Below are 17,609 nucleotides of genomic sequence, written 5' to 3'. Positions count from 1 at the left end.
TTTTTTTTTTTGTTTTATTTGTCCACTCTTCTTTATACTCTTTCTCTTCCTTTTTTTTTTTTTTTTCTTTCCCCTTCTCCACCTTATGCTTTATACTCTATAGTTCACTTCTTTTATAATCATAGGCACCTCATTTTTATTTTTTCCCCAAAGATATTAACACCAGCAGCCTATCAGAGTAGGATCAATAGAATTAGTCCCAGCAGTATAGAGGAAAAAAAAGGGGAAAATAATAATCAAAAAAATACTGGACAGAATCCAAAGACACAAAACGGAATTAGTTGTATCATGGACTTCATACAGGCCCCCTGAAGAGTCCTCCAACAAGTTATCGATCTCCACTCAGGGTTAGTTAGAGTCAGCAATCACAGGGAGGTTAATCACCACAGCATCAAAGAGAAGAGGGAGCAAGTCGGTAAAGGCTGAAAACACGAGGGAAGGACCAGATCATGTACAATGACGTGAGGAGAGAGCAAGCAAGGAGAATCGGCAGCGGTCCTAAATATGATTCTTCAACTTGTCAGCTTGTCCAACAAATCATCGGGTAAGGGAAACACAGAGGTGTTACTCACACTGACAGCAGGAGGGGAGCAGCGGATCAACGGGGACCGGAGACACGCTCCACAGAAGAACTCCACATACCGACCTGTTCACGACGGCACGGAAGGTAGGAGAGGAGGAAGCGGCAGGAGCGGCAGGAGCGGCAGGATCGACAATAAGCAAAAAAGCAGGCCCCACGTCCAAGCTCAACAATCGGTGGCAGTAGCGTCGTAGGCTGTAGACGAGAGGCAGTAGCGCTGTAGCGTGATAGCGCTTAACCCACGGTCATGGAGAGGGTGCGGGGAGGGTTCGGCACAAAGACGCCAACATGTTCTAGCAGCGAGACAGCTGAGCCGGGGGGGAGGCGGAGAGCGCGACGTCCTCTACGTCATCACGTCATCATCGTCCTCGTATTGGTGGATCATGGGTTGATTGGCACTATTTTAGGGTGCATATGACTTTTTGATCGCTTGCTATTACACTTTTTGTGATGAAGGTAACAAAAAATTGCTTTTTTTACACCATTTTTATTTTATCTTTTTAACGATGTTCAAAAGTGGTCAGGTCATGTGGTATTTTTATATAGCAGATTGTTACTTATGCAGTGATACCTAATATGTAAACTTTTTATTTTTTTGTACATTTAACACAATAAAAGCATTTTTGAAACAAAAAAAAATCATGTTTTAGTGCCTCCATAGTCTAAGAGCCATATTTTTTTTTTTGGGTGAATGTCTCAGGTATAGGCTAATTTTTAGCAAGATGAGGTGACGCTAGATTGGTATGATTTTGGGGGCATACGCCTTTTTGATCGCTTGGTGTTGCACTTTTAGTGATGTAAGTTTGTTTGCTGAGTTTTTCTTTTTTTTTTTTTTACGGTGTTCACCTGAGGGGTTAGGTCATGTGATATTTTTATAGAGCCAGTCGATATGGACGCAGCAATACCGTGGCAATACATAAGATGTCTACTTTTCTTTTTTTTTTTTCTATTTTTTTATTCTTATTAATTTTTTTGGGAAAAGGACGCTACATTTTTATTTTATATAAGCTATAAGAAGAATTTTTTTTAACTTTATTTAATTATTTTTGTGACCTAGAACCACTTGGTTCTTGAAGATCCAGTGGGTCTGATAGTTTACAATACACTGCAGTACACTGTATAGTGTTCTGCAGTGCATTATCACTCACAGTAAGCCTGATCAAGCTCCTGCCCTCATTATAGCCAGGAGATCAGACGTGATCTTACTAGGCTCCCCGCTCCGAACTCTGACAGGAATAAGCTGTTTGTACTGACAGAACAAGCAGCGGATTCCCGTCAGAGACGGAACATGCGCTGCTCTTAGGAGATTAGGAGAGCAGCGCCTGTGCAGTTACAATAAAGATATGGACAAGCTTTCTCTAAAGCTCCTGCATGTCCCATGCAGCCATGGATGAACTGGCTGCACGGCAGAGCGGGGCTCAGGGGGTATGGCTTACTATAAAAAGATTAGCAGACAGATTTTTTAAATAAAGTAGATTTGCAAACTCATTTTTACCCTGCCTCCAACAATGTTGTGTAAAGTACTTATATAGTGGCCTACCTCTTTAATCAAGTCCTGGAAGAGGTTGATCTTAGGCAAAAAAAATGATGTTATTTTCATGCACATCTTGTAAACTACTATGATGATTATGTTTTTATTAAAATATTCTAATTTGTTAATCCAACTTGTTGATGTTTTTGGTATATGATTATGTGTTTCTGTGATTTTCTATCTTTTAACAGCTGGACATAATGCTTTGGAGACAATTTCTCTCAACATCTGCTTCAGGTTTGTCTTTAGCGTGCTCTATGGTTTTTCGGTTTATATCTTTCTTGAGTCAAAAGATCACTTCAAATGCACAACACTGTGAGGACACACTGTTTCAAAGACAATAAATCCTATCTGAGTCACTCACACGCCAATAAAATTAATTTAGACTCCAGTCTAGACACCAAAATGAATTAATACCCCAAACATCGTAATATATTCAGATCCGTGACCAGACCCCTTTTTGTTTACTTACTACTCTTCATTCCTGAGTCCTCTTCTCCTTCGGGTTCTATCTCATACAAGGTCCTGACACTGCCCTGCAAGACCTGAAACCAGACTCTAAATTATAATTCAGACCACCCTAGAACATGAAAATGAACCCAAACCTTCTCATTCTGTTACAAAAGCTTGGTGGACACATTTATGATCAGTAATTTTGAAGTCAGTCTATGTACGGCACATAGGAAAGGTGTTAGATACGTGTATAAGTGGACTTCTCCACACCCCTTGAACTTCACTCTTTGTGTATAAAGGTTGGTAGGTCACTTGGATAGGATTTATTGACTTTGATAACAATGTGTAACACTAGAGTTCTGTGTTTGAAGTCTTATTACAAAGTAGGAATGCGGGACATTCCATTTACATCTATTTGGCTCAACTTGGCACTGATATCTCTTATACACTGAGAGTCACCGGTTACATTGACAGTATTTTTAGGGTCACGGTTGTGGCCCAGCCTTGACAAGTTTACAACACACTTTTTACTTCATAAAAAGTGAGCTAATAAAGTGTATATATGTTAGAAGTTGATTATATCCAAAACCCATCGAATAACAAAAACTTGGGATATCCACAGACACCGCAAACCTGTAGATGCTACCATGTCCATCATTGATATTTCCATGATGACTGGATTCTCCCCAGATGAAAAAGACCTAAACAAGGCAAGTAAAGGTAAAAAAAAAGGGACGTTGCACATGTATCATAGGAGAGCTTCTATGTTCAGGTACATCGGGTAATACAGACATGTTATACTGACACAATGAGAATGTTTTTTGAAGATCAAGGCTGTTATGTTATCTTAACCAGAATATTGTTATGTTTTCCAGCTTAAGAATGGAGTGGACAAGTACATCTCTTACTTTGAGATAAACAAAGGGGCATTCGAAAAAGGAGCTCTAATCATCTACCTGCAGCAGGTGAGAAGTCAATTGGTTACATGTCCATTGCTGTTTCGTTTAACATTACAATTTAATAAGGTTCATCTATAATATCATATCATATGTACTATACTATATAACATATAATAATATAGTTACGCATAAAAGGAAATAATATAGGATGCTCATGGTTGCACTCATGCCATACATACAAATTAATTCTATCTTCCATGACAACACCATACCTCTCAGAGACAGGAAACCTGCTTAAGGACATAAGAAAGGGCCATTTCTTTCCCCTCAGCCATTTCCTGTCCTTACAAGGTAAGAAACATGACTGGAGCTCTTGAAAGCTCTGGTCATACATAGTGGCTCTTTAGCTACTGGGGCTTTATTATGGTCCTGACTGGAGTCTCCCAGAGAAAAGTTTGGTACTTTTGTTGGTTTGCATGCAATAACATTTTGAAGGTGTCACAGACTTAAAGTAGTGAGGGTTGGATAGTTGATAGTGACACATCATTTGTAGGAGGTCATCCGACTTTTTTCTTAATCTTTTTTTTATACTGATGTCCTATGCTCTGGTCACCAGTATCTGATTGGTGGGGATCTAACACACATGTGAGTGCCGTGGCCTTCTTGCAGCTTACCCTATACCAGTGACATCACACTCATAGGTCACGTGGCTTAGGTGCAGCTCAGTTCCAGTTCCTGACTGTGATAGACATTTTAATTGCTGGTTCAAAAACCAGTTAAAGAAAGTAGCTAAGTTCCTTTTTGATATATCAATTGTCATAGTAAGACTATCCAATCAATCTTTTTTGTCCCTATTTGAGCTACTAAGCAACACATCCAGCAACAAAAAAATTACCCCTGGCCATTTTATAAATTCTACTAGACCATCGTCAATTCAAAAAGTCTGATGAAGGGGGAAACAGATATGGGGGAGAGGGGGAGTTTAAATTCTGTAAGCTGGAATGACTCTAGTTCATCTACATTTCAAAGATCTGTCCCTTGGCATATCTTAGGCAACATGGATGTTTACACAGACTATGTAAGGAATGGTAGCTTATATCTCAATCTTATTTTCATTCTTTATCTGGACCATTTTTTGCTGGTCATAGTTTCAGAGAAACGATGTTTCATCCTTGAAATGGAATGGAATAGAAATTTCTAAAAAAAATCCTTCTGTTCCTTCAAAGTACCATGTAAACTCATTGACCAAAAAGATAATGCAGCAAGAAGGAGCTGTGGTAATCTAATGAAACTTTCTATTTGTGAATGTAATGATGATATATGTAAGTGATTACAATTAGAGATGAGTGAATCGAAGTGGACAAAGTGGAATTTGATTCTCATCTATTCGCACCGAATCTGAATTTCCTTGCGCTTCGTGGTAACGAATCGCATCTTTTCCTAAAATTGATGCTGCACGTGTTAGGACATTGAGCAAAGAACTCTGGGAACGAGGGATCACCCACAATGCCATGCATGCAGCCAATCAGCAGCCAGCCAGCCCTGGGATCTCACAGCCCTATAAATAGCCTCAGCCATCTTGGATTCTGCCATTTACCAGCATACTTAGTGCAGGGAGAGACATCAGCAGGCACTAGGGACAGTCCTAGGAAAGACTTCATTGTGCTGAAAAAACGCTTTACAAGTTCAGGGAAAGATTATTCAAGGTGTAGGGAAAGGATAGGGAGGAATCACCTGCACTATAAATGGGGAAAAGGGTGCAATATGGGAGTGTACAGCCTGGGTAATAAGAGCGATTCTATTACACCTTGCTGCACTAATTGAGGATCCAAATTGCTTTTAGGTTGTTTGCACTATATGATAGATCACTAATTCCAGCACACCTTGCTTGTGATATAGCCATTTATGGGATGTATTAATAGGAAAGAGATGTATGTCATCCGCGTTGATTTTACATTGTTTTATTTTTTTTGAGGGAGGTTTATTAGGGGGGAAAAAAGAGAATAAAAATATGTCATAATTGCCATTCAGCTGTGAAGTTACATTGTACTACAGCCATTTATGGGGTGTATTATTAGGATAGAGACGTACGTCCCATTAGACGTCCTATGTTGATTTTACATTGTTGTACTATTTTTTGGGGGGTGTATTAATAGGAGAAAAATGGGAAAAATATATGTCTTACTGTAATTGCCGTTCAGCAGTGAAGTTACATTGAACTACAGCCATTTACGTGGTGTAGAAAAAGAAAATATACATATATCCCATCTACCCGTTCTGCGGTGAATTGTGATTGTTATATATTTTTTTTGTGGTGTAGAGATAGGAAAAAAAAGGAGAACATATATGTCATAATTGGCATTCAGCGGTGAAGTTATATTGTACTACAAACATTTACGTGGTGTAGAAAAAGAAAATATACGTACGTCCCATCACCCGTTCTGCAGTGAATTGTGATTGTTATATTTATTTTTTGGGGTGTAGAAATAGGAAAAAGAATACGTCTTAATTGCCGTTCTGGGGTGAATTGTGGTGATGTTTTTTTGGGGGGAGTTTATTAATCGGGGAAAAATAATAAAAAATAATATATATATATATATATATATATATGTCTTAATTGCCGTTCAGCAGTAAAGTAACATTGTACTACAGCCTATTTTGGGGGGGAATTATTTTAATTGAATTATTTTATTAAACAGTATGTCAGACAGACAGGTGACTGGCCCTTCAAAGGGAAAGGGCAGTGGACAAAATGTTTCTGTCGCAGGCAGCAGAAGAAGGGGGAGTGGCAGCAGGAGTCGAGCGAGAAAACTAGGCTCCCAATGGTTGACTGGGTCTTTGACTTTGTAGCAAGGGACATCAGACACCCCAGCCAAGAGTCGGTGGATTCCTCTGACACGGCGCTTAGTTGGCATGGCCCGGGAGCAGGCCCTGTGCCCCTACCTGTCCTGAACCTTCCTCTGTCATTTTACGTTCCCGCAGCGCAAGAAGTATTATATTATATTATATATAGGTTCTGCTCCACTTTTCAGCAAGGGCAAGCTACTAGAGGACAGTTAGCAGCTACTACCCAGCCAAGATCTGAGGGAGACATCCACTGCTTCCTCCGGAAGGTGGGAAAGTAGAGATGAGGAGAGTCACGTAGGAGCAGTTGGAGCAGGGGGACATCATTGATGTGCAGACAGTAGCAGATGATGATGATGATGTAGCTGATTGCACTTGGGAGACAGGTGAATTAGGGACTTAATCATCATCATCATCATCAGGAGAAGAGGGTGGCAAGCTTGAGGCAGCGACTGAGCCAGCAGGGTGGCAGCAGTGGGAAGTCAGAAGCCAAACGTGCCCGGGTAGACCACCCGCTTCGCAGGAGACTAATGGCCAGGAAAGTAGTGGTGCACGGGTTCACGGGGGCAGTGGTAGCAGGAAGTCAGCGTGGAGTGTTTGGGGGAAAATGGCATATTACACGGTGTGGCAAATTTTTGTTAGTCCGCCGGAGGAGGTGAACATGGCCATTTGCCAAATTTGTGGGCAGAAGGTGAAGCGTGGCCAGGGTAACTATGGGCAAGGACAATATATGTCCTTTACCGCCCACTAGGTAAATGTGTCGCGCTGTTCTGCATCTGGTTTGCCTGGGCGAACGGAGTCACACAGTGGAGGAACTGCTCCGCGTCCTTCATCAACAAATCGAATCCTGTCTTTCTCCTCGACAACTCAAAATCGGAACCATGGTGACCAACAATGGGAAGAACATGGTGTCGGCGCTGCGTCCAGGAGGGCTGAGCCATGCACCCTGCATGGTGCACGTATTCAATCTGGTTGTAAAGCTGTTCCTGAAGTCTTCCGCCCATCTGCAAGACATCCGGAAAATGGCCAGGAAACTTTGCATGCACTTCAGCCACTCGTACACTGCAAATCACACCCTCCTTAGGCTAATATGCGTTTTCACCCATTGGAATTCCACCCTCCATATGTTGGACAGATTATATCAACAGAGAAAGGCCATTAACGATTTCTTAATGATACAGGCGGACAGAGATACTCTCCTGTGTAACTTCAATGTTAGCCAGTGGCAGTTCATGCATGACACCTGCCTTTTGCTCGGACCCTTTGAGGAGGCCACTTTAATTGTCAGTCACAAGAAATATTGGATGAACAACGTCATTCCCCTGATTCATGTCCTGGAACAGATGATGCTAAATCTGGCTGGCCAGGGGACAGAAGACCTGGCACTAGAACACGGCAACATGAGCCATTTGGGGGATGAACTAGAGGAGGAGAAGGACATTCGAGCACAAGCAATGTGTAGAGAAATGGGTGGTTTTTCTACACAGGTGACAGGAGAGAAGAAGCAAGAGGAGCAGGAGCAGCCAGAGGAGCTACAGGGCGATGAGGAAGACGAGGCAGAGGACCCGGACACACCGTGGCAGTATGCAGTGGAGATGGAGGCAGGGAGTCCCTCCGAGTCACTTGCGCAAATGGCCCAATGCATGCTCACTTGCTTGCGTAGTGACAGCCGAATTGTTACCATTCAGCAGAAGGATGACTACTGGCTTTCCACCATCTTAGACCATCGCTACTGGTCCAAAATGGGGGCCTTTTTCACACCTACTGAGAGGGAAGACAAACTGAACTATTATCAAGACATCCTATGTAGTCAGTTGGCCACTGCCTATGTGCACTATCGTTCATCATCACGCAGGTCTGCCCGGAGGGGGGCCTCTGCGCTTATGTTCCACTGCCATGGCTGCTGGGGGGTTGGGGGCAGGATCAGTACCAGTACCAGTTCCATCATCAGCAACTTAAGTCTGGAGACGCTGATGAGCCGTTTTCTTCACCCGCCTACTGAAGAAACTGCTGCTCACCAGCAGTAGCAGCTAGACATTGATCAGAACCTGATCCAGAAGGTTGTGGCATACTTGGAGTTCACCCTGCCACCCCACATCAAAGATCCTTTGGACTACTGGGCAGCCAAACTTTATTTGTGGCCACAACTGGCAGAGTTTGCCTGGACAAGCTTTCCTGCCCAGCCAGCAGTGTGGCATCAGAACGGGTGTTTACTGCTGCGGAGGCCATAGTTACCCAAAGGAGAACTCTCCTGTCCACCCAAAATGTGGAGAAACTGATGTTTGTGAAGATAAATCAGGCGTGGATCAGCCAGGATTTTCAAACACCAGTGCCTGATGCATCAGACTAGATCTTCCATGGTTCCACACCAACACTTTGACAAAAGAGACCTGTTTCTTCTGGCTACCTGGTTCAGCAACTATTCTGATGCTTCCACCCACCTGATGCTACACCCGCTGCCAGGTGCTCCTACTGCCAGCCACCATCTTCAGCTGGTACTGGTATTGCCCCCTACCTGGGTTACTCTGTGGTCTCCTGATGCTGCTGCCACATCACTACTCTGTGGTCTTCTCATGCTGATGACACTTTCACACTATGTCACTAGGCCACTCTGTGGTCTCCTCATGCTGCTGCCACATCACTACTCTGTGGTCTCCTCATGCTGATGCCACCTCCACACTATGTCACTGGACCACTCTGCGGTCTCCTCATGCTGCTGCTACCTCAACACTATGTCACTGGGTCACTCTGTGGTCTCCTCATGCTCCTGCCACTTCACTCTGTGGTCGCCTCATGCTGCTGTCACCTCAACACTATGTCAATGGGACACTCTGTGGTCTCCTCATGCTGCTGCTGCTACCTCAACACTATGTCACTAGGCCACTCTGTGGTCTCACTATGCTGCTCCTACCTCAACACTAAGACAATGGGCCACTCTGTAGTCTCCTCATGCTGCTGCCACATCACTACTCGGTGAACTTCTCATGCTGCTGCCACATCACTACTCTGTGGTCTCCTCATGCTGCTGCAACTTCACCACTCTGTGGTCTCCTCATGCTGCTGCCACATTAGTACTCTGTGGTCTCCTCATGCTGCTGCCACCTCCACACTATGTCACTCACCACTCCCACTCTGTGGTCTCCTCATGCTGCTGCTACCTCAACACTATGTCACTGGGCTACTCTGTGGTCTCCTCATGCTGCTGCCTCCCCCACACTATGTCACTCACCACTCCCACTCTGTGGTCTCCTTATGCTGCTGCTACCTCAACACTATTCAATGGGCTACTCTGTGGTCTCCTCATGCTGCTGCCACATCACTACTCTGTGGTCTCCTTATGCTGCTGCCACTTCACCACTCTGTGGTCTCCTCATGCTGCTGCTACCTTAACACTATTTCATAAACGCTTGTTTAGCCTGCAAGTATTTATACTTATCTAGTGTTTTAACATCTCTATGCCCAAATATGTCCGATAATGTCCTAATATCACCATTATGTATCATTTTCTCAACCCTAATTATCCCCTTTCTTTCCCAAAATCCAATATCCTCCGTCTTATTAAATGAATTAAAGTGCATATTATGCCATAAGGGGGTAAATTTAAATATATGCGTAATTCCCAAAATGGCTTTAAGTGAGTTCCAGACAATTTGCATAGATTGCAATATAATACATCCCCCCCCCCCCCATATATCCAGTTTCTAAGATGCTAAATATATCACGCTGGGGCCCTCTATAATTTTTGACGAATTTGGAAAATATAAAGAAAGGTGTGGAGATATACCACTGTATCTGGGAGGCTAAGTAATAGCCCCGTACGCAAGGGAGGGACAAACCACCACTCTCCTCTGCTAGCCATAAATAGTTCTGCCTAATGCGCACTCTTTTCCTGCACCAGATTAAATCATTAAACAATCTCTCCAGAGCTTTAAAATGTGCATTTTCAATTCATATCAAATTAATTATAGTAATCCTATCCGCCTGTCCCAACGTCAACTTTTGCCACACCTGTACTTTGTTTTTTATTTTATCTATCAATGGAATAATATTCAATTTGATATAGTCTTTCACAATGCGATTAATCCGAACCCCCAGATATTCCAGTGAGTCTGTTAACAATAGACATCTAACGCCCTTAACATTAACTGGGGGCATTTTCTTTAACAGAAGCAGAGCTGATTTCTGCCAATTCACTTCATATCCGGAGAAAAAGCCAAACTCATTTATTATCTTCGCATACATATCATCACATAGGGCAAGGCCAAATATCCATCCCTTAGATATATAAGGACTTCGTTGGCGTACAGGCTGATTTTGTCCTGCAGATCCTGGCTCCCAAAGCCCGAGATATACGTGTCCTGTCTAATTCGGCATGCTAAGGGTTCCAAAAAAATAGCAAATAAAAGCGGGGATAAGGGGCACCCTTGTCTAGTATCCCGTTGCAATTCAAAGGGGTCTGACAAAGAGCCATTCACATTTATCCTTGCTCTTGGCGAATCATACAACAACTTGACCCACTGGACAAAATTAGGACCAAAATTCATCCTGTGCATCACAGGAGCGGTCCTCTCCCTCTCCCAGTTGGATATTCATTAAAGTTCTTCGGATATTAGTCTGAGCTGAGCTCCTTGGTATAAAACCTGTTTGATCAGTATGAATTATCTTAGCTATTACCCTCTTAAGTCTATTGGTGAGCGCCTTAGCGCCTATTTTATAATCAGTGTTAAGTAAAGAGATGGGTCTATATGACCCCCATCTCCAGTTTGTTTTTGATTTTTTTTTTAAACCAGTGTGATAATAGCTTCAGACATTGATGCGGGCAGACGGCCCTCATTCCAAGACACATTTAATACCTGCAGCAAGTGAGGTAACAACACCTCACTATACCGTCGGTATAATTCAAAAGGGAGGCCATCTGCCCCTGGAGAGGAGTTGCCTTTAGTTGCTTTCAGTGCCTCCTCCAGCTCCAAAAGTTGGAGGGGGGTCTCCAACATCAATCGGTCCTCCTGGGAGAGGGAGGGGAGGTTAATCCTATCCAGGAATATCTTATGATCAGCCTGTCGTCCCGGATCTATATAAAATAGCAAAATAACTGGCAAATTCTTGTTCAATATCCACCCTCTCTGTACATATCTTTTCCTTGCACAATTTGATACTTTTGATTACAGTGGTTGTTTGCTGATTTTGTATCAGGGAGGCTAATAATCTCCCTGGCTTACCTGCCTCACAGAACTGTTTTTGCCCTGCAAAGAAGATTTTTTGTTAAAATTTATCTTGAAGATGGTGGTTATATTCCTCCCTTGCCTTAAGTAAACGCTGCTGTATGTCTGGGCTTTGGTCCCTGGCTATCCTCCCTTGTAAGGTATATACTCGCTGTTCCAGAACAATCTCCTTTTTGATATAGGAAGCTTTAGCTGTTTGAATTCTAGAATAAAAAATGCCTCGGATAGAGGCTTTTAAGGCCTCCCAGACATAATGTTCGTGGGCAGTGCCAACGTTAAGATTCCAAAATTCTTCCAGCTCACTCCCTATATCTCCCTGTTCCTGAAGTATATCAAGCCAGTGAGGGTTAAGTCTAAAAGTACGGGGCCTCCCAACAGCCTCCCACCTTTTAATAACTAGGAGAATTGGGGAATAATCTGAAATCGTATGTGGCTCATATTTCATGCGGACAATCATTTCAATAAAGTTAGCCGTTGTGAAGGCCAGGTCTATCCTGGATAGGGCAGTACAGGGACGACTGAAACAAAAATATATACACTTGTATATTGACATATATTGGCTAAAGGCGACTTTCCTCCCGTTCCCAATTCGCTCATCTTTAATTACAATGGTAGAGCGAAAGGAGAAGTTTATTGGGAAACACTACAATTGAAAGGTGGCTCAACAGGACACTAGCCTGGATAGAAAATTATATATGGTTGGGCATGGAGCAAATAATTCTCTCTTCAAGTTGTGTGGGTTATCTGGAGCCTGTTAACCATGTGTGCTTGCTTCCAACCCCTCCTAGGTCTGAATGGCTTAGATGACAGACAGTTCGTCAAAATGACCATCTTGCTTCTCTTAGTCTAATGATGCACCCCATCTCAAAGTGTGCCAACTGGGCAAAAAGTCTTTACGTCCTCTTGTTAGAATACTCAGCGTCTAATTAGACCGCATCTTTAATTATCAACTTTCTCTGACTATATCTCTGAGGATTTGAATATAGCTAGATCCATGACTCTTTTTTATGACACCAGCCCTGTCTGACAGTATCTTGGGTTGCTGAGGTTTGAGTTGCTAGAAGGCAATTTCAAAGGCCCTAAATGACAAAACACAGGTCACACCCAACCATATATACAGGACTCATCAGAGGAGGGAACAGCTGGACCCAAATTAATATCAATATTTGCAATCGAGGGAATACCCTTTCTTCTGTCTAGGCATACCCTGATATTGGGGCTCCTGCCTGATGGTAGTTGGGGTTCCCTTGGTGTTATGAGTGTTGTAGGGGTGCAAGTCAGGATATGTAGGTGCTGTTCCAAACAATTGACATTGCAAATCTTTTGATATAGCAACGTGTAGATATAGGTGAGGATGGGGGTTGTAGTACTCCCCTATATCTCTCCAAAGTCCCTCTCTTTGCAGAATCTAAGGCTGACAATATGACTCTTGGAATGGTCGCTGTAATTTCCAGATGAGGGGTACAGGACTAAGATACAACTGGCCAGGTCATGTCTAAGTGTGAAGGGTGTATAAGCAATGTCCCTATCACTGCAGTAAAGTCTTCATCAGCCTTAAACAGCAAATACCTTGTGTAATTTTTCAAACATTTTTGTATCATTTTTGCTACTTAATATGCACACTTTTGGGACAATTTATTATGATTCATTGTACTCATTTTGGGCAAAAAACAAAAACATTTTTTCAATTGATCTTTATTAATCCTTTCAAGAAAAATTCCATTTACATTTTTGGATTTTCATTTTTTTCTCCCCACATTCCAAAAGCCATAACTTTTTTTTATTTCAATTTTATTGACTGACTCCAATGTCCAACCATGCAGATTCTGTCCCTTTTAGATCTTTCCTTTCTCTTTCTTTCTGGAGCACTATGAAGTAGAGATAGCTGACTTGATGCAAACATCCCCAGAGACAATTGTTCTCTAGAACTCAGGCCTATTACTCTAAGGATTGAGCACATGTAGGTTCTCTCACTTCCTCAGCAAATCCACTATGACTGAACTACTACTAAGTCTAACACCTAACTTCCTACAGGGGAAAGTAAGGATTATTAACCTGTGACTAATCCATACTGAGATATGCTGGTGCATTACAAGACATATTAAATAACATTACATTAAAAGAACAGTTTGCAACTGCACTATGCTAGGGTACTGAACACACCACATTGACACTCTGGACACATTTTTTTAATGAAAGACCGAGGTACATGCTTTCTGCATCAAAAACGTGCCATAGGTCATGGTGAATCAGGCCCTCATCATAATAGAAGGGGCCGCCTATAAACCAATCCTGGTCCCTCTGGCCTAGAAGGCTCCTACATGGGACCAGGGCTAATGGCCATCCCATAGCCGAAGCTGGAGAAGTGCCAGTTTTGCTCTGGCTTCAACCCTAAGTGCTGGCCAAGAGCAAAAGTAGAGGTCTGGGGTTTGCAAGGGGTGTGAGAAACTAAATGGCAAATATTAACTTGACATTAGCTTGGCATGGCTTTCTTTTTTTCTTTGGGAAGAAGGCTGCAGTAATCTACATTTCTGTTATATTTTCACGCTGTAATTGAGGTTGTCATAATGTTGGAGGAATCCATTTCCACAGGGACTGTAATCTTCAACTTTTTTTTTTTTTTTTTTGTATTTTTTATCCTGGCAGGTCTCGCACAGTGAGGAACAATGTCTGAAGGTTAAACTTAACAAATATTTAAATGTGGGACTTGTCCAACCTGGATCCATCACAATCTATGACTATTATTCACCAGGTAACTTTATAGACTTGGGAAACTGAAATGGAAAACCTGTATGTCCCCAATAGCTACAAATAGTTCAAACACGAAAGAAACGGTTAGAAAATTAGTAATGATCTCAAAAACACAAAACAACATTGTACAGAAAATGGAAATGGGAAACGTTCTGTTTTCTGTAGCTCACATTTCTGCTGTGTAGACTGGGACATGATCGGCAGAGTCATTTTATTATTAGAGGGCAGGGAGTGTAATGACAAATCACAACTGGACTGTATTCTGGAGGCCTAGATAATACATTATACATTTCACACACAGATACAACTGTATCTGAAGCTCCTTTGCTACTCCCTGGTCTCTTTAGATGGTGGCATAGTCCGCTATCATGGGTGGCAAAAGACACACTGCTCAAAGCATTTCTGGATGCTGACGGGTCAAGTGCTGATGACCGAGCGTCAAATGTGGCATGGGGAACCTAAACTCTGAATAAAGAGGGGTGGGCCACAAGGGCCAGAGAAATGGACCCGGTAAGTGTGGAGGACACCGACCCCATAGCCGCTATAATGGCATCCGTCATAGAGCGCTAGGGCCTGGGAGTCATCCACCCGTGGATTGTCCTCTCCCACGGGTGACAAGGGGCCAGGAGTACCTGGGGCTTCCACTAAGTCTCCAGGGGGAGGGGGGAACTCTTTGCCTGGACATAGTAAATATAAATAGAGGGCAGTAGGCCTAGTTGCAACAAACCCTGGCTAAAGGGGAACAGAGTAAAAGGCCTAACTGGATCCCTCCGCCCACAATTATGGCTGCCAGGGAAAAGAGCAAGCAAGGTAGGGGCCCCTAAGACAGAAGGCTAAAATAGGGGAGCTCACAGAAACCAGAGCCCTGTAGTCCGCTTCTGCAGGCCAGAATGGAGAATGCGGCGCCCGAAGTCTCGCGAGATTACGGACACGTCAGTCGGAGGGCGGGGTAAGAACCCAGAGCAGCCGGAAAGTGCGCGGAGGAGAGGAAAAGGAAGAAGGGAGTGCCGCAGCCGAGGAGGCGGGGAGGCGGGGCCAGGGGAAGGCTAAGACAAAACGATACCTCAGCCGAAGAACGAGAGAGGAGAGAAAAACTGTCCGACGAGCTCAGCAGTGAGGGGGAGAGGGAAAGACAGCCTAAGTAGCGGAGAGCGAGGTATGGAAAACAGGGGCGCCAGAAGGAACCACACCAGTCCCTAAGGCAGAGACTATATATATAAATGTATATGCCGAACTATATATACATATGAATGGCACTTATCTTGGTGGCAACAACAAAGAAAGAGGAAGGACTTAAAGACGTTGGGTCCATTATACTGGGACAGGGTGGGGAGCGGCCAGTTGCTATGGTTACTTTTTCTTATGTCATGTTCTTTGCTGCTATTGGTGGACAGTAAAGAAAGGGTTAAAGTAATAGGAGCCTCCGTGTCTTGAAATAAAATTAGATTCCCCCTTCCTTCTAATGCCACAATCACTATTAACTGAAAATCATGACGACTAAACAGCCAGGAACAGAGTTTTTATAGGGGTCTCAGTGGCAAACGTTCCCTCATCCTTGGCTGATTGCTCAGGTAAAACAGCAACAGCACTGCCCACAATATCAAAGTCCAAGAGAAGCCAGGCAGTTGGAACTGTATGAATCATAATTCCCTAGTAGCAAATCTGTTTTAGATTATGTCTTCTGATGAAAGTAGTCCTGTCATTGGTGTGAGGAGAGGGCAGATATATTTTTCAAAAAATAAATTAGCTGGGGAACTTCTTAAATGAGGCAAAACAGCAAGTACCTAGAGATTATAACCAGTATCCTTTTTCACTCCTATAGAAAGTCGCTGTCAAAAGTTCTACCACACCCAAGAAGATAACAAGTTATTTGGTCGCATTTGTCGGGGAAATGTGTGTCAATGTGCTGAAGGTAAAGTATATTTGTAAACTCCTCCAGATACTGAATGTATTCACTTCAACCCCTCGGGAAAAGCGTCAGGACAATGTGCTGGTGAAAACTCAGGATTAAAAAAGGACTGTCACACAAAGAGAAGTGATGATCTATATGTCTGGTTTGGAGTCTGTATTTTAAGGATAGCCTGGGGCCTTTATTTAAGAAGAATCCAGTCTCCACTCTGTTTAAGGGGACAGCTGGTCTGGGGTCTGTATTATTTCACAGTCTCTGGAGGCTCTAAATATATTAAAGGATCTGGTCTGGGGTCTGTATAAGTTCAGGGTCTCTTGAGGCTCTAAAAATATTTAAGTATCTCGTCTAGGGTCTGTAAAAGTTCAGGGGCTCTGGAGGTTCTAAATATATTTAGGAATCTGATCTTAGGTCACCATCTGTATCAGTTTGTTGGGTCTGGTATATATATTTAGGGGATCTGGTCTTTGGGCGAATATTAGCTTAGGCTGTCTGTATTCATTTTGGGGTTTGACAAAAATAAATACTGTGTGCACTATTTGAGATTAAAATGTCATAAGTTTGGGTCATGTCCCATATACAGTAAGTAGGTATTAGCCTGAAGCCCAAACTTTTGTGCGCCATATTATACTTCTCTTTTCACTATCTCCCTGATGTCCCTTCTCAGAAGTATGAGGTCAAGTATTTTGGAGGTCAGAAGCATCTTGTATATAGACTTTATTTTTCCTGATTTAACAACTTTTATCCATTTTCAGGCAACTGCTTGATGAAACAAGAGACAACAGACAAAAACAGAGCTTTAGATCGAATGACTAAGGCCTGCAAATCTGGATCAGACTATGGTGAGCTATAACTATTACACTTTTATAAGCCAATCGGCATCATCATTATGCCTTAACAGTCCAGCTAGAAGTCCAGCTCATAAAATATTTATATCTCATTTGTTCAATTCACCCATTTATGTCATTCTGCACAATTCCTACTTTGGGACTGTTGGAAAGTTGCACAATTTTTGTCCCAGGGTGATTTCAATCAACATACATATACAGATGGGGTTCTTGCCACATAATTACATTTTCTGCATGTTTTTGTTGCTCCTGGTTTGTTCTACTTCCACTATCAACTGAAGTTGAGGACGTTAATCCCACAGTAGTTCTTCCAATTGGCATTACAGCTGCACAGTAAAGGCGGCCATACACAGTCATGATCGCTCGTCCGACCTCTATCTCTCCTGACTCCGTACCAGTTTTTCCATACATATTCAGCTCGGCCAAACATATATTATTTGGAGAGAATGGGAAAAGCTCCTGCCAAACACCTCTGGAGGCAGCTTAAGCCCTAGAGAAACAAAAGGATTGTCCAAAAATATTCATTTCGACTGATCCTTGTCTCTCTTGACATAATCTGTCAGGGGAGAGTTGAA

The 17,609-nt window shown here is 42.8% G+C and overlaps 1 protein-coding gene across 1 annotated transcript in view; it reads left to right on the top strand.

Annotated features, from left to right (window-relative positions):
* LOC122929275 (complement C3-like) overlaps nucleotides 1-17,609 on the top strand; it is a 42,156-nt gene that overhangs the window by 15,237 nt on the left and 9,310 nt on the right. Inside the window, exons 3-8 of the mRNA XM_044282794.1 lie at nucleotides 2,303-2,348; nucleotides 3,187-3,274; nucleotides 3,440-3,529; nucleotides 14,176-14,281; nucleotides 16,103-16,192; nucleotides 16,942-17,028. Coding sequence (XP_044138729.1) covers nucleotides 2,303-2,348; nucleotides 3,187-3,274; nucleotides 3,440-3,529; nucleotides 14,176-14,281; nucleotides 16,103-16,192; nucleotides 16,942-17,028 — 507 coding nt within the window. The remainder of the gene's footprint in view (nucleotides 1-2,302; nucleotides 2,349-3,186; nucleotides 3,275-3,439; nucleotides 3,530-14,175; nucleotides 14,282-16,102; nucleotides 16,193-16,941; nucleotides 17,029-17,609) is intronic.

Source organism: Bufo gargarizans, chromosome 2, assembly GCF_014858855.1.
Source record: "Bufo gargarizans isolate SCDJY-AF-19 chromosome 2, ASM1485885v1, whole genome shotgun sequence".
Taxonomy (NCBI): domain Eukaryota; kingdom Metazoa; phylum Chordata; class Amphibia; order Anura; family Bufonidae; genus Bufo; species Bufo gargarizans.
The sequence above is the reverse complement of the archived record's forward strand: the minus strand, read 5'-3'. Positions and strand labels throughout refer to the sequence as shown.